This window comes from Macrosteles quadrilineatus, unplaced genomic scaffold, assembly GCF_028750875.1.
Source record: "Macrosteles quadrilineatus isolate MER2022 unplaced genomic scaffold, UCM_ALF_1.0 Scaffold_5__1_contigs__length_97177068, whole genome shotgun sequence".
Taxonomy (NCBI): domain Eukaryota; kingdom Metazoa; phylum Arthropoda; class Insecta; order Hemiptera; family Cicadellidae; genus Macrosteles; species Macrosteles quadrilineatus.
In genome coordinates this window covers 80,713,279-80,737,437 of record NW_026542598.1, presented here as the reverse complement: position 1 = coordinate 80,737,437, position 24,159 = coordinate 80,713,279, and the positions used below count along the sequence as shown (strand labels likewise).

The following is a 24,159-nucleotide window of genomic DNA, read 5'->3' as shown; positions in this document are numbered from 1 at the left end:
TTTCCCCTCAGTTCCTCAAAAAGATGCTGCTAGACAGACAGAACTCGATGTCTTCTCTGTTCGCGATGGGCAGTGAGGTAGCAGCCGGCGCAGACCCGATGGAGCGCAAGGCCATCGAGCGCCAACTCAAGGACCTGATGACACGGTTTGACAACCTGACGGAGGGAGCTGAACAGAGATTCGAGGCTCTGTCTCAGGCTATGGCGGTGGCCAAACAATTCCAGGTGGGGGTGTATTAAGTTTAGTGGGGAGTGAAGCTGTGAGTATTTCACAATTTGGCGGGAAATCTCTTGGTTTATTATTGTGTTAATGATTAAGGAATTGAATTGAATCACCTGATGTAGAGTTTCAGGCAGTTGGTAGCACAAGTTAATTTCAATACAATCTGTTATTCAAGAGATTAAGAGATTATTGTGGACATTTTCTATCACAATTAGTGGCATGACTTGTAAGCTAAGTTGGTTATTTAGGTATAGTCATTGTCTACGAGGCATTACGAAGGTTTGAGTAAATTCCATTCTTTTTCTCTCAATTCCTACTGAATTTTTTTCCACACAGCCTATGTCTTATATTTAAATACAATCTCTGAACTCATTCACTTATAAAGACTTAGTTCATTTAAATACTCAAGAATTTATTGGTGCTATTAATATTCAAAACCTTAATATTTACAAAACGAACATGCTCAAAAGTAAGTTAGCCAATGTGTTAGTCATGTGTTTAACATGAGGTTGTTTACAGGACAAACTGGTGCCCATCGTAGAGTGGCTGGAGAAGACTGAGAAGAAAGTCAAGGACATGGAGTTGGTACCCACAGATGAGGAGAAGATCCAACAGAGGATACGCGAACATGATGTGAGTCTTTAGTAGGAAATGCTAGAAATCCAATAGGACTAAGTCTTTACCTAGAGGCTATAGTATCTTTGACTATAAATAGAGACATTCTATTCTCACTTTAAGTTAATTGCCAGTTTTAGAATAAAAAGCTGGTTCATATAGATGGGATGTCTACTTCAGTAGTTAAAAGCCAATGCTAGGAGGAAGGCTCTTCTGGAAGGATTTTAATCCACATCTCTTTTTTATTAAACTCATTATTGTATTTTAGACCCTCGTATTTTGTGTTATGCCTATCAATAATTCATCTGATTAAATCTTTTTCAAAGATATATCGTTCAAATGCAGTTAGCTATTTGTACAGTGAAAACTCTCAAAAATTATTTTTGAAGTCTTAAACATTTTGTATTTAAATCATATAAATAAATATTGATGCTGGGAATCGTTTAATATCAATATTAAATTCAGAGTTAGTTAAGTTCTATACTTGGGAAACAAGCTTTTTAGATGGTAGAGCAGTCGCCAAAAATCCTAGTTTGAATTTGCCAATCATCAACGGCTTTATAGCTATTTGATAATGCCTTGACGAAAAAACGGTTTTTGGATAGAATGTAGAATCCTTGGATATGAATATATGTTCATATATTGATATTATATTCACATAAATGCAGGATATGAATATATGTGAGTGTGATATGTGGAGGACATATCCAACTCTGTATTTTTAACCATTACCATACCAACATTCACTTCGCTAACTGAAACCTCCTCCCCAGGCATTGCACAAGGACATCCTCCGCAAGAAGCCCGACCTCACCGAACTTACCGAGATTGCATCTGCGCTGATGGCTCTGGTGGGTGAAGACGAGGCTGCCGTAGTAGCAGACAAGACGCAAGACACAGCCGAGCGGTACGCCACGCTGGTAGACCACAGTGACCAGCTGGCCCAACTGCTACAAGCATCGCGCGCCGGACTGCGTCACCTGGTACTTAGCTACCAGGACCTGCAGGCCTGGATGGAGGCTATGGACCAAAGACTGGCTAAGTACAGAGTGCTGGCTGTACACACGGATAAACTGCTGCACCAGATGGAGGATCTAGCGGTGAGTGTTAGAGATTTGTTAAACGTGTGAATTAGCTGTTTAATTTAACACTTAGTTGAAACTAAACAAAAAGTTTTTCACCCAAAAATTTACTTACTGCTGCTAAATCTTTTAATTCCTCGTTTTTGTCATTTAGGAAAAAAATTTAACAAGACTTACTAACTGTTTGAAACATTACATGCAATAAGTGTTGATGTATGATAAACGTGTTTTTTTCTAAAAGATAAATCAACAATCGGACACTAATCTAGTAAACAAATTCTTAGTCAATTCAAGTTCTCTACTAAATAAGCTGATCTGTATGTACAGGACTTGACAGAAGAAGTAGCCAACCACCAAGGAGACGTTGACGGCACAGTGGACTCGGGTCTGGAACTGATGAAACACATCTCCAACGATGAAGCCATCCAACTTAAGGACAAACTGGACTCTCTGCAGAGACGATACAACGACCTTACCTCTCGCTGCAATGACCTGCTCAAACACGCTCAGGTATGTTGTTCAATTGTGTACTTTGGTGTGAATGTTGTGGTTTTCATGAGCCTTGGATAAATCTTTCCCTCTAATCATAGTAGTAATTCGTTACTCCTTTTCAGAAATAGCATGATCACAGATGACGAAACATTAGTAAAAATAGAATACCACATTTTATACTGAAATTGGTGATCTCTAACATTCTTTTGACCATGGAGCTTTTAGTGTTTTTGTGCGAGTTTGTCAGGATATGCCAATGATTGAGTTCCTCTTCTACTAGGCTAGTAAAACCCCCCTCCCCCCGAAAGAAAGATATATAGTTAAGCTAGCTTAGACCAAGATTAGATTAGAGTTCATGAGGTTATATATGCTCCCTGTACTTCCACAACACATTAATTTGCTTGTTTAGTGGAGGACTTTTCCAGAGGATAGCTGAAAGCCAAATCACATCTTATCTTCAAAGAAGTTCTACGTCTTGTTTTACTAACCATTGTTGTTGTGTTGTTGTAGGAGGCGTTGCCGCTAGTACAGCAGTTCCACAACTCGCACAACCGTCTGGTTGACTGGATGTTGGGAGCCGAGGGACAACTGTCTGTGGCCGAGCCTCGTGAGGACGACATACAGCGACTCGAGCAGGACATTCAAGGTTGGTGTTACACTCACAAACTTGTAGAAGCAGCCAAGAATAATTTCTTCTTAAACTAAACTAACTATTCTGTCCATCTTATACTCTAAAAAGAGTAGATTCAAACGTGTTCTGATGTAAATCTAAACTCCTTTTCTGTGTATTTTGACTTATCTTTTTGCTACTTTCTCGGAACGTATGAAGATGACTAAAAATGTTTTAGTCTACACCTTTACATGTTCACACCTTGTATACAAACTTCTGATTTTGTGCTTTTGGTTCCCATCTGATTATAATGTGTCTGTGTACAGAGTTCCGCCCAGTTCTGGAGAACATCAACCTGATTGGTCCACAGTTGTGTCAGATCTCTCCAGGAGAAGGCGCCTCGACCATCGAGGGACTAGTAACCCGAGACAACCGAAGGTTTGATGCCATTGCTGAGCAGATACAGCGCAAGGCTGAGCGCATACACCTATCGAAACAGGTGCAAATATGCTGTTAATCTAGCTAATTGTTTACACCTTTATCTATTTGTCTTTCCTCCATAGTGTAAATAAGGTGCTATTTGTAAAGTGCAAAAAATTGTATGTTTGCTTTAAAAGTATCTTGTTGAAAATAAAGGGTTTTTTCTTTAGTAATGTTGTTCAGAATAATTTAGTCTTCAGTAATAATTTGCCAGTATTTAGACTTTTTTTTAACTCGGGGTGTACTGATCACTACAGTGAATGATTTGAATTGTAAGTCATGGATTTGTAACAGGGCTAAAATTAATATTTAGTTAACAACACTCTCATGGGGATAGTTAAATATGACTTGTTATCAAGGTTGACTACTTATAGAGGTTTGCAATCACATGTTTTGCAATCACATGTTTGCAATAACATGTGATTAGGGGAAAAATAAATTCTAGGGGATTTTAAAATGACACATTTTTATCAAGGGTGACTTCTTATTGTCGGTCTTGTTATCGAGGTTCCACATTGGAAACGATCAAATAACAAGTAGACATCCTGTGACACATCTGTTTGAATTGAACACACGAAAACCTCACTACTGGGAATTACTAACCAGTGTTACTTTTCCGCAGCGTTCCATGGAAGTTATCGGTGACATTGATGAGTTGCTGGACTGGTTCCGTGAAGTGGAGGCGCAACTGAGAGAAGCGGAACCTCCGAGCGCAGACCCTGATGTGATCCGAGTGCAGCTCAAGGAGCACAAGGCACTCAATGACGACATCGGCAGTCAGAAGTCACGAGTCAGAGATGTCATCTCTACTGCAAAGAAGGTGGGTAATGAGTTTTCACGCTGTTGGAGTATTCCTACCATATACATAGAAAAGTTAGAGACAGTGCTCGATTTTCGAGGGTAGATGGCAGAACAGAGTTTCATTCCCTCTCTTTCAGAAAGATAAAGATTTTGGCATAATTAGGTACAAATCACACCAAGTATGTTACAGTTCCGGTACCTCAATTTTAAAAATCGAGCACTGGTTGGACGTGATGTATATGTAACATGGATATATAAACCAGTTGCAGCTCTATTTGGCTTATAGGAGTACCCTCCGCTTTTTTGTCAGTAGAGGAAGTATTGTTTTTGTTTTAGTTTTTGGTGGAAATAATCGTTTTGGTGTTTCTAGTGTTTTTTTATTGTAATGATGTTAAATAGAGATGTCTCATTACTAGTTTAATTTGTTGTAATTTGGTATGTACTTAAAAAACTAAAATTTTGTTTGGTTTTAATTTCAAAGTTGCAGAATAGTTCAAATTACAAAAAATACAAACATATAAGCTAAACAATGTGTTACGCAGGTGCTGCGAGAGTCAGCTCAACACGAGGACACCAGCACCATCAGAGAAAAAATGGAGGACCTCAGAGAGAACATGGAGACAGTCTCGAGTCTCTCACGAGACCGGCTGGAGATACTTGAGCAGGCGTTGGCGCTTGCTGAGCATTTCTTAGAGAGTCACACGGAACTGAGCACCTGGCTTGACGAGATGGAACGTCACGTGAGCATGTTGGCCATGCCTGCACTGCGGCCAGACCTCATAGCCCAGCAACAGGACAAGAACGAGGTAACCTGACTTCCAACATTTCTTTTTAATCCTTCCTTTATATCGTAGGATGCTAGGATACAGCCTGGAACCTTTAGACATTACTTCAAGTAATGTCTAAAAGTCTCGAGCATCATCACATAGCTAAAATCTATTGCTTATTAGTGGGATTTGAACCTAGAACTCAAGGACCAAAACCCCACTCTCTACTACTTGTTTAAGTGGTAGAGAGTGGGGTTTCGGTCCTTCCTATTTAGGTCGATCCCCATACCTTGATGTAGTGTTTATAAGAACTAACACAAATATTCTTTGTTTGATGTTCATTTTTGGTGATGGTTTGTATTATGTTGTTGGAGGGAATTCACAGACCATTTCCCACCAATAAGTAAAACTTTTGAGTTTTGATTTTTAGTCGGCCTGAAATATTATACTGTGATATTTTTAATAACTGATCAATTAAGGATAAGTTTCAAGACGTTTCTAATTCAGATCAAAAGGAACTAGAAGAAGATTAGTTCATAACCTCAACATTGCCTGGAAATGCAAAAGCTAAACACAACAAATATGTTCGAGCTAGCACACTTAACCTCAAATCCTCAGACCTCGTTATTGTAATTGTGTTCTTATTGCTGAGTAAAAATTGTTGATTAAACTCTTATTTCCTTAACATAAAATTCTAAAGTGAGATTTAAGTTTAAATTTTACATACTTAGTAGTTTAATATAGTCAAACTACCCCAATAGAGAATTTGTTGTCTAACCAGTGTCCGATGTTTTAGCTACTGGTGCAGTCCATCACAGAACACAAGCCACTGGTGGACAAGCTGACCAAGACTGGAGAGGCTCTGATCAGACTGACCAACGACGAGGACGGAGCCAAGGTACAGGAGATACTGGACTCTGACAACGCCAGGTACGCAGCGCTGCGGTTGGAACTGCGGCAGAGACAACAGGCACTGGAAAAGGCTCTACAGGTACGTAGTTTCTTATTACTGTATCTAATCAGACAGCAGTCCTTCATCCTTATAGAGCTTGTTACAATACTTTCATGCTTTTTGATTATCTAGAGAGGTCTTGTCACAATTCTTCCATACTTTTCATTTTATCATGCACAGGTGTATACATGATTAAAATTCTGTTACGGTTAGCGAAGACAAAGTGTCGATGTAATAAGCCCAGAATTCGGTCAATGTAAAATTCTTTCAAAGAATAAAATGTCTTCTGGCTTTTAGAGCCAGGCAAGTTTCTCTTACATTGGGTTCCATGACTAGTTGTGAATAACAATTTTGCCAATCAACAGAATGTAATGTTTTTTGTTTAAATTCACGCATGTTTACTGTTAGCATTTTCAATCAATGAAGTTTACAGTTTGGTTGAAATATTTCTTCTCTTCTGGAAGAAAGGACTTGAACAGTCTTATTACCACTCATAACAAACTGAAAAAAAAAAAAAACTATACCCAAAGTAATTTCTAATGCTTGCTCTTGCAGGAGTCGAGCCAGTTCTCGGACAAGCTGGAAGGCATGTTGCGAGCTCTCGCCAACACAGCTGACCAGGTGTCCGGGGCCGAGCCAGTGTCCGCTCACCCTCCCCGCATACGAGACCAGATAGAGGAGAACAACGCCATGGTAGAGGACCTGGACAAGCGAGAGGAGGCGTTCCAAGCGGTGAAGCGGGCGGCTAACGATGTTATCAACAAGGCTCCTAACGCAGCCGATCCAGCTGTCAAAGGTAACAAAGTTTCTGACTTAATGTTCTAAGCTAATTGATGTTATTGGTAAGTTTGTGTTATTTAAGGGATTTGCCGGAATTTTCCATCTTGATAAATAAAAATAAACTTGTTGGGGTCTGGAATCTGATACCTTTCTCAGTTGAGAAAGTTAAACTTATCAAGATTTGACGGAAACTTTGATGTAAACATAAAAATAGAATCATTTAATATGAGACTTGTAAATTAATGAAATATTTTAGTTTGTGACAGTCAAATAATTACACGTTTTTGGGATGTAGAGTGAATATGGTTTGATTCATTGATCAAAACCACTGACACTAATACAACTATCAACAAAATATAGAAGCAATAGTATATGAGAAAGGTAAGAGATCCAAGGCACAAATGACACATTTTGTCAAAAACTGATAAAGGAAGCAATGACTTGTGTTATTATACGTAATTATTTACTCATCTATTACTTAAACAAAATAATTTTTTTCTGGTCGGGAGAAAGGATATTGATGGCTCTTGAGCAGATATGCAGAAAAAGGTGGTCAGTTGTACTTGCCATGTGATCAGCAGAGACAACTGTTAATGAAAAAGTTCTGCTCAGTTCACAGCAACAACTATCCTCCCCTCATCTCCCCTTTTGCGTGTCAGCTTTGTAAAATCTAATAAAAAAATAACACTTTTTCATAACTTTTTTGTCATCAGACATAAAACGTAAGCTGGAGCGGCTCAACAGTCTGTGGGGTGAGGTGCAGCGCGCGACGCAGGACCGCAGTCGCAGCCTGGAGGAGGCGCTGGCCATCGCAGAGAAGTTCTGGGAAGAGCTGCAGAGCGTGATGGCCACTCTGCGGGATCTGCAGGACAGTCTGCAGGCGCAGGAGCCTCCTGCAGTACGTCCCGAGGAGATACAACAACAGCAAGAGGCGCTGCAGGAGATCAGGGCGGAGATTGACCAGGTGAGCAGGCGTTTAATGTTTTTGGTTTTGAGCCCTTAGGGTTGTCTCTGACTTAATTTGTAAAACAATTGCTGAAACAGCCGTCAACATTGTGGTCAGGACTGTAACTTCTAGAGTGATCTTTTTTTTATAATCTTGGTTTGTGATTAACTTATTCTGACAACACCTTTAATGGGCCCTCTTATAGCTGATGATTGTGGAGTCCTAAATAAACGCTGAAACAATAGTAGTAAGTTAACAACAGTTACTTTACTACATTTCAAAGGTATGTTTTGGCCATTATATCTCAAGTCATAAAATATGTAGCTTCAAAAATTAATTTGGTATTTACAACTTTTAGCATAACTGTTCCTTTTTTAGGAAATATTTAGAAAAATATTTTCTGGAAGAAAAGTTTTTAGCTAATTAATACTTCTTCAACTACTTGGATATCATTCAAAAGTAATAATCATCAAAAGTAGGTATTCTTCAACAAAAGTTACAATGATCAAACACTCTTCAGTATGAAATGAAAAAGTTATTGGGTTAACTACACGCCTCAGTAGCCATAATCCAAGAAGCTAATGTGCAACATGTGTTGACAGACCAAGCCGGAGGTTGAGCAGTGTCGTGCGACTGGTCAAAGTCTCATGAAGATCTGCGGAGAACCAGACAAACCAGAGGTCAAGAAACACATCGAGGACCTAGACTCCGCTTGGGACAATGTCACTGCGTTGTTCGCCAAACGGGAGGAGAACCTCATACACGCCATGGAAAAGGTAACACTTAGTTTTATTTGAAATACACTTTTTCACTATGTTAATGTTGGTTGCATAACTTCTCTTCGAATGACTTCTTTTGATAAGCAATATACAGTTGAAATAAATATACCATCCTACGCAAGTGTCAATATATATCGGTTGGCATTATAAGACATCTAATTAATTTTACTAGTTAATTTTCTGCATGTCTATAAGTCAAGTCGAAAATATAATAATTGAACACCTCTTTATCATTAACCTCTTTATCTCTTTATCACAAAGTCTGCTTTAAAAAATTTTAGTTTAGTTAAGGAATATAGTTTGTTTATGTTTCAATTTCATTGCAATTAAGAATTCTATCTCCTCCATAGTAAATACATAGTACATTTTACATTACTGCAAAACATGTGATTATTGTAAGTCTCATTTAAATATTTTGGCTACAACTTGATGTATTCTTGCAATATGAATAATCATAAAATAAGACAAAATTATATTGATGAGGCAGCTACAGTATCAAAATTGCTTATCGTGAGAATGAAATAAGATCCCAGTTTGTCAGTATCTTCACACAGTTTCACAAACTCGGCTATTTTTATACCTTTCAACATTTCTTCATTCTGTTTTCATCTCAGTAAGTTTTACCTTTAAAGTTCTTTTAAGAATAGTAGGCGTATGAATGAAGAGAAATATTATTATCTAACATGTTAAACTCTGTAATGTTAAAGTTCTATGATTCCGTCTCTATGGTGTTCTATAGGCTATGGAGTTCCACGAGACCCTGCAGGAGCTGCTGGAGTTCTTGGAAAGAGCCGAGGACAAGTTCGCCAGTCTGGGTCCGCTGGGATCGGACATTGACGCAGTCAAGCGACAGATAGCTCAACTCAAGGCTTTCAAACTAGAAGTCGACCCACACATGGTCAAGGTGGAGGCTCTTAACAGGTAAATCAGCTGCTACCTCGTAGTACAATTTAAATTCGTGAAAATCAATAAACAGTATTTGCAAAATTCACAAGAACTTTCACCCACTATCTTGACTTTGAAATAGTGTATGTATGTGTACAGACTACACTTGTGGTCCAATTCTGAGGAAGTTTGTAATTGGGGACTGGGGTGGGTACTAATCCATGGATCCCCAGACGTCATAGGGGGAAATAGAAAAAAATGGTGTGAATTGTGTTTGTTACTTTTAAAATCCTTTATTTTTGTAAAGCTAATTATTCAAGCCAATGACTTGGCGTTGGCAAGGAATCATTATTCTATTATACTTACTCCTTCAGTATATAAACTCCGATATAGCTTCAGTACCACTACAACACACACACAACAGTAAAGTTTCAGTATATACTGCTGCAATTTTCTTATCAGTACCCAGTGTAAGTTCAAAAACAATATTAAATTTTATAAGCTTTTTGAGCATTTGTGGAAGTAAAACAATAGTGTTTATTTTTGAGAATGTAGCTTTGTAAAACTGGGTTGTTTACAAATTTATTTCATTGATGAGTCATAATTATTCTATTTTTGTCCTTGCTTTTCTTTGGGAACAAAGGCAACTTTGGTGGTAAGTTTATAGTTATAACTATTTATATTTTACACTATTCATAAATAACTTGCCTAAGAAATGAGTTCCAGTCAGTTGATAGTGCACAATAAGTTCACCTTGCAATCAACTTAATATTCGCCCCTCCTGTAGACTATGGTCATTGATAAAGAATTGCTTTTATGTGTTTGTTCAGTTAACTGTCAAAGTCCTAGTTCAACAGATGACGTATAGTATGTCATAGTCCTATTTCTAAGGGTGATAACAAATAAAGGTCTTAACTTTTGTAAACATCAAAATAATTCTACATAAACCAAACTGAACTATCTTATCATTACTATCATTATCTTAAACATAAGTATGATAAATCTAAAGAAGATAGTTATTATCTATATAATCTATAGCATTACTCATTGTAACGGCTTTTTGCAGGCAAGCGCAAGAGTTGACCGAGCGCACATCAGCAGAGCAGGCGGCTGCACTCAAGGAGCCGCTGTCCTTGGTGAACCAACGCTGGGACGAGCTGTTGCGCGGCGTGGTCGAGCGCCAACGCCAGCTGGAGAATGCCCTGCTGCGTCTCGGACAGTTCCAACACGCCTTGCAGGAGCTGATGGCCTGGATAGAGGCTACAGACCGCACCTTGGAGAGAGACCTGCGTCCCGTGGCTGGCGACCCGCAGCTGCTGGAGGTGGAGCTCGCCAAACTCAAGGTGGGTGAACTAGCATAGACATTCAATTTAGACGGATCAACTGTAGCTTATTTTGGATCCGTTCACAAAGGGTACTTCTGTCAGAATTTATATTTTCATTTAGTTTTTTGTTCTGATATAGTTTATGTGACTTAAAAGAAGCTGTAGTACATTAGGTTGTCCCTTCAGTTTAAGTTGGTTAGTTGATGAATTTTCGATTGATGAATTTTATCTAGCTTTCTTGTGAAAAAAAAGTCCAAAGGTCATACATTATGTTGACCTATACTATGTTGTTATTGTGTATCTATAACCCCTTCGACTTAGTTTTCTCAGGTAACTTATCTGAAGTAAATTTAATAGTAATCCATCCTGGCTTGTATATGTTAACAGTTAGAGTTGTTTTTAATTTTATTGTTGCACGCATGTAGATAAATAAATCTACAGAGAGAGAGATGATTTAAATTGAAAGTCACGGTTTGCGGAAATTTTTTAACCCTCCTATATATTCATAATATGCAAATAACTGCTAATTATCTTTATCCAACAATACTATAGATATTTTTCAATTGATTTCCATTAATAATTTTCTCTGGTGTTTGTACAGGTGCTTGTGAACGACATACAAGCGCACCAGTCGAGTGTTGATACACTGAACGATGCAGGACGTCAGCTGATAGAGTCTGGGCGAGGTAGCGACGAGGCGTCGTCTACACAGGACAAACTTTCAACCCTTAACAGGTAAAACTTCCGCCCTAACTGCTTCAAACACATTCATAAACCAATGTTAATCGGTGACTGTAGGTAATGACGAGTAGAAGCCAAGCAAGTTTTTATGAAGAAACCCAGTTTTTTTTCTTTATTTAAGTTAATAGTCTTTAACATCTAGCCAATTCGTAAAACACCCAATGACAAAGTTGTCAACGATTGCTGTTTGTTGCTGCAGACGGTGGCGAGAGCTGCTGCAGAAGGCTGCGGACAGACAGACTGAACTGGAGGAAGCGTTGCGGGACGCTCACAGGTTTGCTGCGGAGATACAAGACCTACTGTCCTGGCTGGGAGAGGTGGACGGTGTGATAGCCGCCAGCAAACCAGTCGGTGGACTTCCAGAAACTGCTAGTGAACAGCTGGAGAGGTTTATGGTGAGTAAAAGCTTTGGTTACAAGATTCCAGTTAATTCTTAATCCGCTTGCATTTCAGACCCAACTGTTTGTATCTGATTCATTGAATCCTTTTCATTTTCTTCATTGCTTTCAATGTTTTAATGCGTTTGACTATTACATATCTATTTAGGTGACCTTATTTAGGTGATATTTAATTAGGTTCATCTTTATCAAGGCTCTTGCTTAGGTGACCAAATAGACTTCTTCCATCTGGGTTATTGTTTTTTTTTTTTTTTTTTTTTTTTTTTTTTTGTAATCACCGCTTAGTTCCCCAACCTGATTATGTGTTCCGCTCATCTCGGATGTCTCCTTTTTTCTGTAGCAAACACATCAAGCTACGATAAACATTATTCACAAAGTTTTGTTTGAGAGGTTTTAGGTGGGGTTCCACAGTTTTTAGAAATCATTGCTTACACAAAAGAATTTTTAGTCGTTACACCCATCCAAAAAACATATTGCAAGAAATTAGGTGTCAAAATAACTTTTAAAGCTGGAAATATTTTTCTTCTTAGACTATTAAACCTCAGTATGTATCGTTAACAATACCTTAATCCTGTTTTCTGCTGGTGTAATATCAAGTCTATTGACGTATTGAACTTTGACCTTAGACGTCTTTCTTGATTTTCCCAGTGGTCATCTTCCATTTGGGTTTTCCGTGATTATCAAATTGTCTTCTCCACATATTATGTCCTATCTATCACAATCTACAGCTTCTTACCGTTACTACAATACATAACATTAAATATTCCTAAAAACATTCTACACTAGCTCTGTGAATAATCTAGCTTGGTTTTGCGTTGCAGGAAGTGTACAACGAGCTAGAAGAGAACCGGCCCAAGGTCGAGACAGTGTTGGCCCAGGGACAGGAGTACCTCAAGAAGTCACCACCAGGAGCAGCAGGCAACCTACAGACCAATCTACGCACACTCAAGCAGCGATGGGACAACGTCACTGCTCGTGCCAACGACAAGAAGATCAAACTGGAGATTGCACTGAAGGAGGCAACAGAATTCCATGACGCTTTGCAGGTCAGGATAAATACAAGTAGTAAACAAACATCTGTTATTGGTTATAGACCAGTTAAAAGGTTTACCTACATTGAATCATAATTATATTAAGTGATTAAAAATATTTACTGTACAAGCAGTAGGTAACGTCATAGACTAACCAACACGAGTAAACCTCTCATCCCATTGTAAATTTTGAAGCACATTTTTTGTGTCTAGTTCATGTACAGTGACACTGGGTGCTAGTGTCGACGAAATTTTGTTTCCATTATTTTAGGGTTAATTTCTTGATTTGTGCTTCACTGGTTGGTTATGTAAGTTAACTAGAGGACAAGTTATTGTTTATGATTAGATCGTATTATTTTATTTAAACGAGGTTTTAAATGACTGTAATAACGGGAAACAAATTAACGTCAATACTAAAAAAAATTGTCATTTTATATTGCATTAAACCTATTGACTGAGCTCCTACGGTTATATGGCCTTTGTTGTCCTCTTCAGAAAACCCTTTTCGGAGGTTTTTGAGTTTTGAGTATTTAAATAAACAACTTAAGTTTCATAGATTCTATAGCTTATACCAAGAGACATCAAGAATATTATTTCTCGTTGAATTTTTATAATTGGATCTTAAAGCAAAATTACCTGAACGTTTGTGTCTATTGAGAAAAAGGAGCACAGAATGTTTACACTGTTCACAATTATTTGAATATTTCACTGTTATTTATTTCTGAGGAAGGTTTCAGTTATTGAAGAAAGCCTACAACTCTGTAATGTATTTGTTACTGTAATTTTACACAGTATTGGGTTGGAGAGATAAATCGCTCAATTAATCAGTGGGTTTTATTTGAATCAGGCTATCTCTAACGGTTCATACATTGGGCAAATCTTGTTTCCAACATACCGAGATTAACTAATGCTGAACCTACAACTACAGTAACAATCAATGCATTACAAGTTCCAATCTTTCTATACCTAACTCAAAATTAAGCACTTTAGACATTGTAGATGTTAACTATCGGGTACACATCTTACTGTTAACTCACTTCCACAGTCGTTCGTGGACTGGCTGACCAACGCTGAGAAGACACTGTCCGGCTTGAAGCCTGTGTCGCGTGTTCTGGAGACAATACTGCAACAGATCGAGGAACACAAGGCGTTCCAGAAAGACGTGGGTGTTCACCGTGAGACCATGCTACATCTCGACAAGAAGGGAACGCACCTCAAGTACTTTAGTCAGAAGCAAGACGTCATTCTGATAAAGAACTTGCTCATCAGGTGTGCTAAATGTTCTCATTGTTTAAATTATTTCATTTTAATACTGATTGGGTGGCTTTTTGAATGGGTGAAGCCAATTCAGTTTTTTATAGAAACAGCAATGCATAAGGGAAGAAGGAATAGAATGTGTTCAAACTAGAAAAACCTTAATAAAAACAAAAAAGAAGAATACCTATTAACATATTTAGCATTTTCAGTATGGAATTCCCTTGACCAAAGTAATAGTTCCAAGTAGTTAAAAGTACACCAAAGGCACACACAAAAAAAACGAAAATAACTTAAAAAAACTTGTGTTTTTAACCTTTTGTGTGCTTTCAACTGTATAGATCTCTCTTCTTGAGTAAGTTAGTGGTACATTGATTCCTTCCTCCTTAGTGCGTTTAAAGCCTTTACTGTAGTTTTACAACAATTTTGTACTTTTTGGGAATGTCATATTTTTTATGTTACTGTTGAAATTAATATACATAAATTACATATGTTTTTTATTCCATAGGCACACTGAGTGATGTATCTTAAAATTGTTTAAAAGATACTAATTTGTATGATTCTTCAAGTGGTTAACAGTCTATTTAATTTTTTTTTTTTATATGGCAAAACTGCAAAATTTTTAGATTGGGTTGAATATTTTTTTAACACATTCAGTAAAAATAAATAGTATATACTTCACAAAAAACAATTTTAGGGCTACCTTGAAATATGTTTTGATGGTAACCATCAAAAACTTCGTTTTCTATCTTCTGTCGTAGTATACCACTGATATCAATTGAAATTTTTATTGTTCTTATCTAATCAATACAAAGGAAGTGAAGTCTTGACGTGGTGAACATATCAACACGCGTACTTCTATTGTCTTGTGCGATTGAATTGGTGTTGATGAATTTATTTTCGTGTTTCCGTGATTCATTGTATTTTGAATTATCTTTTATCTGCTGAAGTACATTTGATAAATTTTAATGATTATCTCAGTATATTTTTGAACAATGATATTTCCCATTGAATACAAACTGTGCAAATGTGACTAAGAGATTTTATCTATGATTTCTGTAAATTTTTAGATTTTAGTGGTACTGTAGAGGTTACTAGAATCAGTTTATATGGATTATACAGTCTGAACTATTTTTTAGTGTGACCCGAGTAAAGTTTTTTTTAATTTAAACAATAGTTTATTTAATCTCCAATTTTTGAAGATTCAAGAGTTGATCCTTGAAAACATAGGTTCTGTGGATGTATGTTTTGTATATTATTTCCATAAACGAACAGTGTAGGCCTATCGTTAGTAAAATATGCTTCTTCTCTTGTTAATTGTCTTACTCTACCTGGCCGTCGTTTACGCTGCTTACAGTGTCCAACATCGATGGGAGAGAGTTGTGTCTAAGAGTGCGGAGAGAACTCGAGCACTCGACCATGGATACAAAGAGGCTAGAGAGTTCCACGATTCCTGGTGAGTACGAGACTACAGTTTCATAATTTTGTGGTTTTGTTATTGAGAGTTAATAGGCTTTCAAATAGGTGTAATATAGACTACATGCCTTTTGTATCATTAAAAGTCATTTAAGGATCTAATATATGTAATGTTACCATCTAACATTGACGTTTTGATGCATTATTTACTGTGATGACCTAGTTGTTATCTCTAGAAGCTAAAACAAATGTCTTTTGTCATTATGTAGTTAATTTCATCTGAAATATTACTAAACATATACAGGGTGATTGATATAAGTGTGCCAGCCGTTTTATTCGAAAACCATAAGAGATATCAAAAAAAGTTAAATGGTAAGTGCCTTGGACTTTTTATTTAAAAAATTGTAGTAAAGTCGAAAAAATTATTTTAGCCGCCATTTTTCCAATATGGCCGCCAACTTTGATTTTTCTTATGGAACACCCTGTATTTTATGATGTATTCTGGTAGAAAATGTAATTTTAAGACGATTTTATACCTGTGATTTTTTTTCATAAACCTAAAAATGGTTTAAGTTGTGAAATTTTGAATGGTTTTCGAATAAAAAAGCTGGCATGCTTGCTTAGGCCTGTATCGAAACTCTTTCTCATGCAAAAATTTCAAAACTTTAACCATTATTATCTTTGAAACGGTTAGGTTTATGAAAAAAATCACAAGAATAAAATCGTCTTAAAATCACATTTTCTACCAGAATACATCATAAAATACAGGATGTTCCATAAGAAAAACCAAAGTTGGCGGCCATATTGGAAAAATGGCGGCTAAAATAATTTTTTTTGACTTGACTACAATTTTTTAAATAAAAAATCCAAGGTACTTACTATTTAACTTTTTTTTATATCTCTTATAGTTTTCGAATAAAACGGCTGGCACACTTATATCAATCACCCTGTATTTTATGTCCAAAAGTGAGTTTTATTTTAAGGATAAGCCAAGTGTTTTTATAGGGATTTTTTATGAAGAAGTTGAAGTCAGATAGCTTACCTTAGCAAATTTGAGAGACTCATCTACTGATCCAAAATAACATTGATATTTTGACCTAATGTATGACTTCTTTAGAGTGTAAATTGAAGAGCCCAATACCCATTGTGCATTCTGAGAAGATTCTGAAACCCAAAAAGTAGCCTACTGAAATTATTTTGTGTGTAGAATAGCATGAAAATAAGTATAAATGTCTCAATTTGTCAGATGTCTTAATTCCAAAGACAAATATTTTCAGGTCAAACCTGATGGGCTGGCTGAACGACACGGAGAAATCCCTGGACGAGTTGGAAGTTGAGGCATCTAGCATTGGAAACGACCCTGAGCGCATCAAACAACGACTGGCCAAGCACCGAGAGTTCCAGCGAGCGCTGAGTGGCAAACAGGCTACTTACGATTCCACCATGCGTGCCGGCAAGACGCTCAAGGAACGAGCGCCCAAGACTGACGAGCCGGCGCTGCGCCAGATGATGAACGATCTGAAGGACAAGTGGAACACAGTGTGCGCCAAGTCTGTGGATAGGTGAGTGTTTGTCTTGTATAGGTTTTTTCTGGGTGTAATAGTAAAAAAGTACATTTGAAAATAAAAATAAATAGAATTTACTGTGTTTGAAATGCATGTACATTACAATTAAAACTGCACTATGTTTCCGGCGGTAAGGAATTCACCCTCCTGTTTCAAGTGACCCTTTACCTGATTAGTCTATTTAGCCTACCAAACTGTTGTATATCCCTGTTTTTTCCTATACATATACAACATAGATAACGTAATCCAACCCGGAGGTAAATGAAGATAAAGGATCACTTCTAAGGGTTAAAGGATAAAGGATAACAGGGGGAGTTTCCTTTCCTCCCAAAACATACTGTTGTTTAAAACATTTTGTGATACAACATTTACATTTGTTTTAGGCCTACCTTAAATATGATGTTGACTGATGTAGTATGTTTACTTGTGACCCCAATTTTACTCATAACCATTACCCTTACATCCCTAAAAGCAGAATTTTTTTATAAATCCTTGAGTCCATGAAATACCTCTTATATTAAAGTTAAACTCTCTCCAAATCCACCCAACTCTATAACATTGCTTGTACCATCAACTGAACACTCCTATAAACACTTCTTTGTATTTCCAGACAACGCAAGTTAGAAGAAGCTCTTCTATTCTGTGGACAGTTCAAGGACGCTTTGGAAGCCTTGTTGGATTGGCTGCAGAAGAAGGAGAAGGAGCTCGGAGACGACTCGCCAGTCCATGGAGACTTGGACACTGTCGTGGCCCTGGTTGACCAACACAAGGTATGGACGACCTTTCACATCATCGTTTCACTACACTGGCTAAATTAGTACCAACGATTTTCTTTCAACTCCGTGAATTATATTGTGATTAATGCAGATTTGCGCTGCTTTCCCTCATCTTATGATTATAAAAATACAAATTATTTTGAAGTTTTTGGTGGACACATACATAGTAAGTAACAAAATGCTCGATATGAGGTGCAACTAATGAAAAATCCACCCATTCTATTTCTACCTAGGCTGTCTACTGTTAATTTTACGTGGGTCTTTTACCTTAAGCTCTGCCATAGACAGGGAAGTCCTTATCCAGTTGAACTGAGCTGAGATTAAAATCATCAATCTAGGTTGCTATATGCTATTTGTACAGAAAAGCCTAGTCATCACAGCAGCACAGCTATCATTTTAACCAGAATACTTCACTGTTTTGCAGGCTCTGGAGGAGGACCTAGCAAGCAGAGCAGCTCAGATGGAGTCTGTGCGCAGAACTGGCCAGGAACTAATGGAGAAGGCCAGCTCAGCTGACGCAGCCACCATCCGTAGTCAACTGAGCGAACTCAACTCGCTGTGGTCTCGCACCAACAAGCTGGCCGAGCGCAAGAGCACTCGACTGCAAGAGGCACTCAAGGCAGCGGAGAAACTACACAAGCAGGTCAGAACTTTAAACTTGATTAACAGAAAATGTATTTGGAGTTTTAAAAGTTCTTTTTAGAAGTTTTATTTTTGTCGATTAGATTTATATTTTTACAGCCACACTAGGGTATGTTTTAAAAGGTGAAGGATGGTTAAAAGACGAGTCTGAAATGAATAATAATTTATTACTTCCAGAGTAGATTAGGTGATAATTTAGAAAGGTGATTGACAGGGTTGTCTATAGGACCCAAATTTCTCTGATAAACATTTTATCCATCATTATTTGACCTACAGGTGAACATGCTGCTAGAGTGGCTCTCTGATGCCGAGATGAAGCTGAGGTTCGTCAACTCTCTACCTGAAGACGACCAAGAGACTCGGAACTACCTTGCGGAACATGCCAAGTGAGTACATCACTGGTTGAAAATAAACTATCTAATGTTAAGACTCTCAAGTAATAAGTACATAATTCTTCTGATGATCTTAAGTTATCAAAGCAGGTTTTTTTTTATTCTTGGCCTAGAAAAAATTTTAGCAACAATGGTGCATTACGTGGTTAGTTTTTTTTAATGACTCAAGTATTTTTTATATTTTTTGATTTAATCTTAAAGCAAGTACATAAAAGTAACTGTCATAAATTCTAAGATTTTCTAACCAATTTCATCTTTCCATTCATCAAAGAAAGATTAAACTTGCCACATCCATCATCCATTTACCATTTAATTTCATGATTTATTTTCTTAAACGACACACTCAATGATATTACGAGCCAATAAGGAAATGTTAATATTTAATCTACAATTTCCCTGTGGTTTTTGGAACCTGTCAACATTAATAACATTAATTAACTTTAAGGTCAATTTTATTTTATCTTTCGACAAGTATAGGTTGCCATTTGAGTAGTAAGGAAACTGGCACTCGGTGACCTATGCTTGTCATTCAACTGCAAAGCCAAACTTTTTTATTTTTGATTTTTTTTATGTAGGTCGCCATTTTTGAGCATTTGGGAAAATGGCGGGCGGCTACCTATACTAGCCATTCGACCGCAAAGGGTTAAGTAAGACCCATAAACTTGCATTGTACGCAACAAACACGTCCTGTTTGGAAGATTGAATTATAATTTTTTGCACAGGTTTATGAGGGAGATGAATGAGAAAGAGAGGGAGAAGGACGCTACGATCGCCCTTGCTCACCAGATACTGGCCAAGGCGCATCCAGACGCAGTGCCTATCATCAAACACTGGATCACCATCATACAGGCACGCTGGGACGAGGTGTCCACTTGGGCTAAACAGGTACCTCCTCTGCTCTGTACACCTGTGTACTCGGTGATGTTTGTGCTCGCATAGCTGAAAGTAAGCTGGCTCGGGAGATTTCTTATCTTCACCTGAAATTTGGGTTGAAACCTTCATCGTTTGTGCATAAGATACATTTTGGTGACAGATACAAGGAACTCAGCCAAAATAATTTCAATAACTTCAGAACAAGTACATTAGCAAAACACACAATCACTACGGATCATGAGTTCAAAAATGAACATAAACTACATTTACCAAAACTACAAAGACAAAGGCAACATTTGAAGTGGTTTTATTGAAAAGTAAGATTAAAGGTTTTATTGGTACATTGTTTATACAATACATACAGTTTGATGAAATGACACCCATATTTTATCTCTTTGATAGAAAACCTTACTGTTTGTTAACACTTGTACACAATGACCCCAAGCTTTTTTTTCGTTTCAATGTACTTTGTTATGATTTTTTGTGTGTTTACCTTCTGCCTTTGTCATTATCCCTGTTTACTAATTTCCAACTTATTAGCTTACAAGTATGAGCCAGCTTACTTTTTTAGATTAAATGTAAAATTAAATTATTTTACTGTCCAGTGTCCATTATTTGTGCTGTGCAATTCTTTGTGTAATGTTGAATAATTTGGGAAATAGCGTTTTTGTGTCTTGTCAATGCATGTTTTTGGAAAACTTGGCATAAAAGAACTATATGGGGTTTTGAGGTTATAGAGCTGCATAATCAAGATTTCATAAACTATTGTTTAATATTTTAACATTTTACATGTAATTTATATTGGGAATGACAATGAATTACCGATTGGTTTTGAGTTTAATAAGGTAATATTAAAAAGTAGTGTCTATTGTTGATGACAGTAGGATAATTATCTGTTGAGTCCTAAGTTCTGAAAGATGACTTCGTTATTGAACCAGCAAAAATATTGGTTAATGTTTTAGATGTGTTAGATAGGACTAACGCACGTAGTATCTGAAACGTTGACCAGTATTTTCGCCTGTTCAACACCCCAATCATCTTTTGAACTTTAAGATTTGTTGGTCTATCTTCTATTTTAAACATTTTGTAACCTAAACAGTAATATTCATTGTACATATTTTGATATCAAGGTGATGTCCAACTAGACAAAAATGATTGTTTATAATGGGGTTGCAGTGGGTGCCTTACTTGGTTGTAAAATAGTGTTATAGGTTCAACATGCTACAGAAGGCGGTCTGCAAGGTTTGTACGTTGGTTATAAAGCTTCTGCCGTTACTGAGTTTAATCAGCTGTTTAAGTAATCAAGTGACGAATGGCTTGCTTCAGCTGAGCTTTTTACTAGAGGTTACGGATACTTTTAACTAATGATGAAATTTGAAATTGTCAATGGTGATGGTGTTACTATTCGGTCAGCACTATACATGGATTTTTTGTTGTTCTAAATACAATTTTTATAAATTTTATGTTTAGGTCCTTTGGTAAAATTAGGGTATGTATGTTGGTAATGTTATAAGGTTTTTTTCATAAAAATTGGCTTATCAATATACAAATATTGACCAAATAAAATTAGAGTTTAGATATGTGTAAACGAATGTATAAAGTGTATTGATGTGTAAATTTTGTTCTTGAAAGTCTTCTCCCTAGATCTTGAATTTCGAATTTAAGAATGCAGTAGGTGTTTAAGCACACCATTTACTGTTAATGTTGTATTTTAATTTATTCAAACTCATCTGCTTTACAAATGTAGATAAAAAAGGCCAAATTCGGAAGAAAACCAAAGTTAGATTTTTTTGGTAAAGGGATAGGGTTCTGCTAGCTTACCTGAAAAATATTGAAATTTTCAAAAATTTATTCTTTGATAAAGTTTGATATTAGATCAAAATTATTGTAATTTTTGGTGACCTTCCATTCCTTCTTCTTATTGTAATGTAGGCCAAGTACTCATTCCTCCAAATATTAAATACCTCTGATATTTTGCACTTATCCATTCTATCTGCCTCATGTAATATTTTTGTGGCTTTTTTATGTCTTATCATCTCTTGGATTGTAGTTATCTCATGTAAGCTAGCTAACCTGTCCCTTCTCAAAGAATATTCCAATTAAGCGAGTTTGACGAGTTTCTTTACTGAGTAAGAGAAGTGATACATCTTTTGCATATCTGCAGAGGGAACAAAAGCTGCAGCAACATCTGCAGTCGCTGCAAGACTTGGACACACTACTGGAGGAGTTGCTCGCGTGGTTGGCAGGACTGGAGTCTACGCTGATCACGCTGGAGGCTGAGCCGCTGCCAGAGGACATTCCCACCATTCAACAGCTGATTGTCGACCATAACGAGTTTATGGAGAACACCGCCACGCGCACCTCTGAGGTAAGATACGAAACTTGTAGATGTAGTTCATTAATTTAACCAAAGCAAATAGGTATCAAGTTTGACTTAATAAAATTGGATATTTACAAATAGGATTCCTTCGTAGGGGACTGTTTTGTTGCTAACATAATATTAAAGCCTTAAACGTCCGGGTATCAGCAAGCTTTGATTACATCAAAATAAATAATTACATATAACACACAACGAAACATGAACAAAGATAACGCCATCTTACCAAATGGTTTTGGCGGTGGCAGTAGATTATTGCCGATGTGACAAAAATTAGGACTATAGATGTAGTGTTAATGTTTGTTCCCAAAAGTCAATAAAAAACCTATTTAACCTTTTTGAAAAAAATCTAAAAGGGCACAAATTGTTTTTACAGGCTTCTACAATAAACTTTCTTTAATCTTGTAAATACAGCAATTGTTCAACCTTTTTCAACACAAATTCCAACAAGATTTAAAATTTCATTATGGTTTTTCCAAATGTCGTCTAAATTTTTATGCGATGGATACGATATAACTGTGCATTCTTCCACCAGGTGGACATGGTATGCAAGAGCCGTCAGCCGCCTGCACTCACCAAGCAAGAGAGCGCTCGTAAGATGTCCGGCAAGAAGATGAGCACAACTTCGTAAGTCAATTTGAAATAACGGGTTTACGGTGGTGGCATTACACTTAAGTTCAATGTGAGCTTTGTGTCATAATCACTGAGTCACAGCGCTTTTTGCACAGTTAATTTGGTTTGTTTTGTGTCAAAATATTAAGTTTGGGATTTACAATTTTGAGATATGAGACGTTAAATATTATCTTAGTACATTTAGTTAAATTTTGAACTTTTACCAATTAATATTTTTATTCACGTATAATTCTTAGTTAATCCTTTATATCAGACAAACAGTGTGTAAGTAAGGGATTTAAATTGTATAATGTTGTTTAAATTAATTTTGGTGTTGAGTAGATTATTCAACAGCTTTTACAACCTTTAAGAGGTGGTTTGAATACCAAAACATACACTTTTTTTGTACTTTTGTATGTTTTATCCGTTTTAGTGCGGTACTCTTTGAGCTATTTTGACTTACCAGGTTGTTTTTTTAACTGATTCTTAAAATTAAATTTTGACTCTTTGATCAAGTTAGGTTTACTCTCTTCATATTCTGTTAGATAAGTAACTAATTTCACTTTTAATTCACTTAACTTTTAAAATCCGATCACTTATTTTGCACCTCTCATTTTATCACTTCCATTTATAACACATTCATCCCTGTCAAAAAACACCATTGGCCTACCCAAAAATATTTTAAAGATTGTGAGGTACCAAATTTTAGGGGGGGGTAAAAACGTACTGCGAATAAATGAACACCAGAACTTACCCGATCATTCAAAATAAAATCACTTAAATGTGTTTTTTTGTACTCAACAAAAATTATTGATCTATTTGTGCCACATAATTTTTTTTACAATGAATGTATTAATTTAATCAAATATTTTTGATGTTCCACATTTAAACTACTGTTCAAATGATTTTTAGTTGATAAAACAAGACTATCATGGGGAATTATAAGGATTGTTGAACCAAGCACCATAGGGAATTCATTTCAATACAATCAACTCGCGTCAATCTCAATTTCAATTAACTCACGTGTATCTTTTTCCAGCTAAATCTTCCAGCTAAAGTCTGTGTACTGATTTTTTTATTTATTCGTAGTACAATTTTAAATTTTTAACATTTATCTATGTTTTTCCAAAACAGACATTTTCCCTGACTCCTGTCCCCGACTCACCTAACCTAACCTCACCACTGTTGTATGTTTGCACGCTTGACCGCTACTATTCCTAGCACTGTGTTTGTCCTTGCAGGGAAGACGTGCGCGGCAGCTCACAAGATCTGCACGACGTGACACGCAAAGCAAGGTGTGTTGTCGCACTACACGCATGCATCTTGTTAACTTACTATTGCGGTTG

At 36.8% G+C, this 24,159-nt stretch overlaps 1 protein-coding gene across 16 annotated transcripts in view; it reads left to right on the top strand.

Annotated features, from left to right (window-relative positions):
* LOC128994339 (dystonin) overlaps positions 1-24,159 on the top strand; it is a 127,680-nt gene that overhangs the window by 78,002 nt on the left and 25,519 nt on the right. For 14 of the 16 annotated variants that reach the window (XM_054418809.1, XM_054418822.1, XM_054418821.1 and 11 more), the window contains 27 exons: positions 12-224; positions 742-855; positions 1,611-1,937; positions 2,247-2,429; positions 2,922-3,057; positions 3,348-3,520; positions 4,124-4,321; positions 4,845-5,108; positions 5,866-6,060; positions 6,577-6,817; positions 7,515-7,765; positions 8,350-8,523; positions 9,266-9,447; positions 10,478-10,754; positions 11,338-11,471; positions 11,677-11,872; positions 12,697-12,921; positions 13,952-14,175; positions 15,518-15,616; positions 16,854-17,138; positions 17,752-17,911; positions 18,342-18,560; positions 18,836-18,945; positions 19,674-19,836; positions 21,989-22,192; positions 22,737-22,828; positions 24,055-24,108. In XM_054418809.1, coding sequence (XP_054274784.1) covers positions 12-224; positions 742-855; positions 1,611-1,937; positions 2,247-2,429; positions 2,922-3,057; positions 3,348-3,520; positions 4,124-4,321; positions 4,845-5,108; positions 5,866-6,060; positions 6,577-6,817; positions 7,515-7,765; positions 8,350-8,523; positions 9,266-9,447; positions 10,478-10,754; positions 11,338-11,471; positions 11,677-11,872; positions 12,697-12,921; positions 13,952-14,175; positions 15,518-15,616; positions 16,854-17,138; positions 17,752-17,911; positions 18,342-18,560; positions 18,836-18,945; positions 19,674-19,836; positions 21,989-22,192; positions 22,737-22,828; positions 24,055-24,108 — 5,093 coding nt within the window. The remainder of the gene's footprint in view (positions 1-11; positions 225-741; positions 856-1,610; positions 1,938-2,246; positions 2,430-2,921; positions 3,058-3,347; positions 3,521-4,123; positions 4,322-4,844; positions 5,109-5,865; positions 6,061-6,576; positions 6,818-7,514; positions 7,766-8,349; positions 8,524-9,265; positions 9,448-10,477; positions 10,755-11,337; positions 11,472-11,676; positions 11,873-12,696; positions 12,922-13,951; positions 14,176-15,517; positions 15,617-16,853; positions 17,139-17,751; positions 17,912-18,341; positions 18,561-18,835; positions 18,946-19,673; positions 19,837-21,988; positions 22,193-22,736; positions 22,829-24,054; positions 24,109-24,159) is intronic. The other 2 variants (XM_054418817.1, XM_054418811.1) reach the window with 1 other exon arrangement.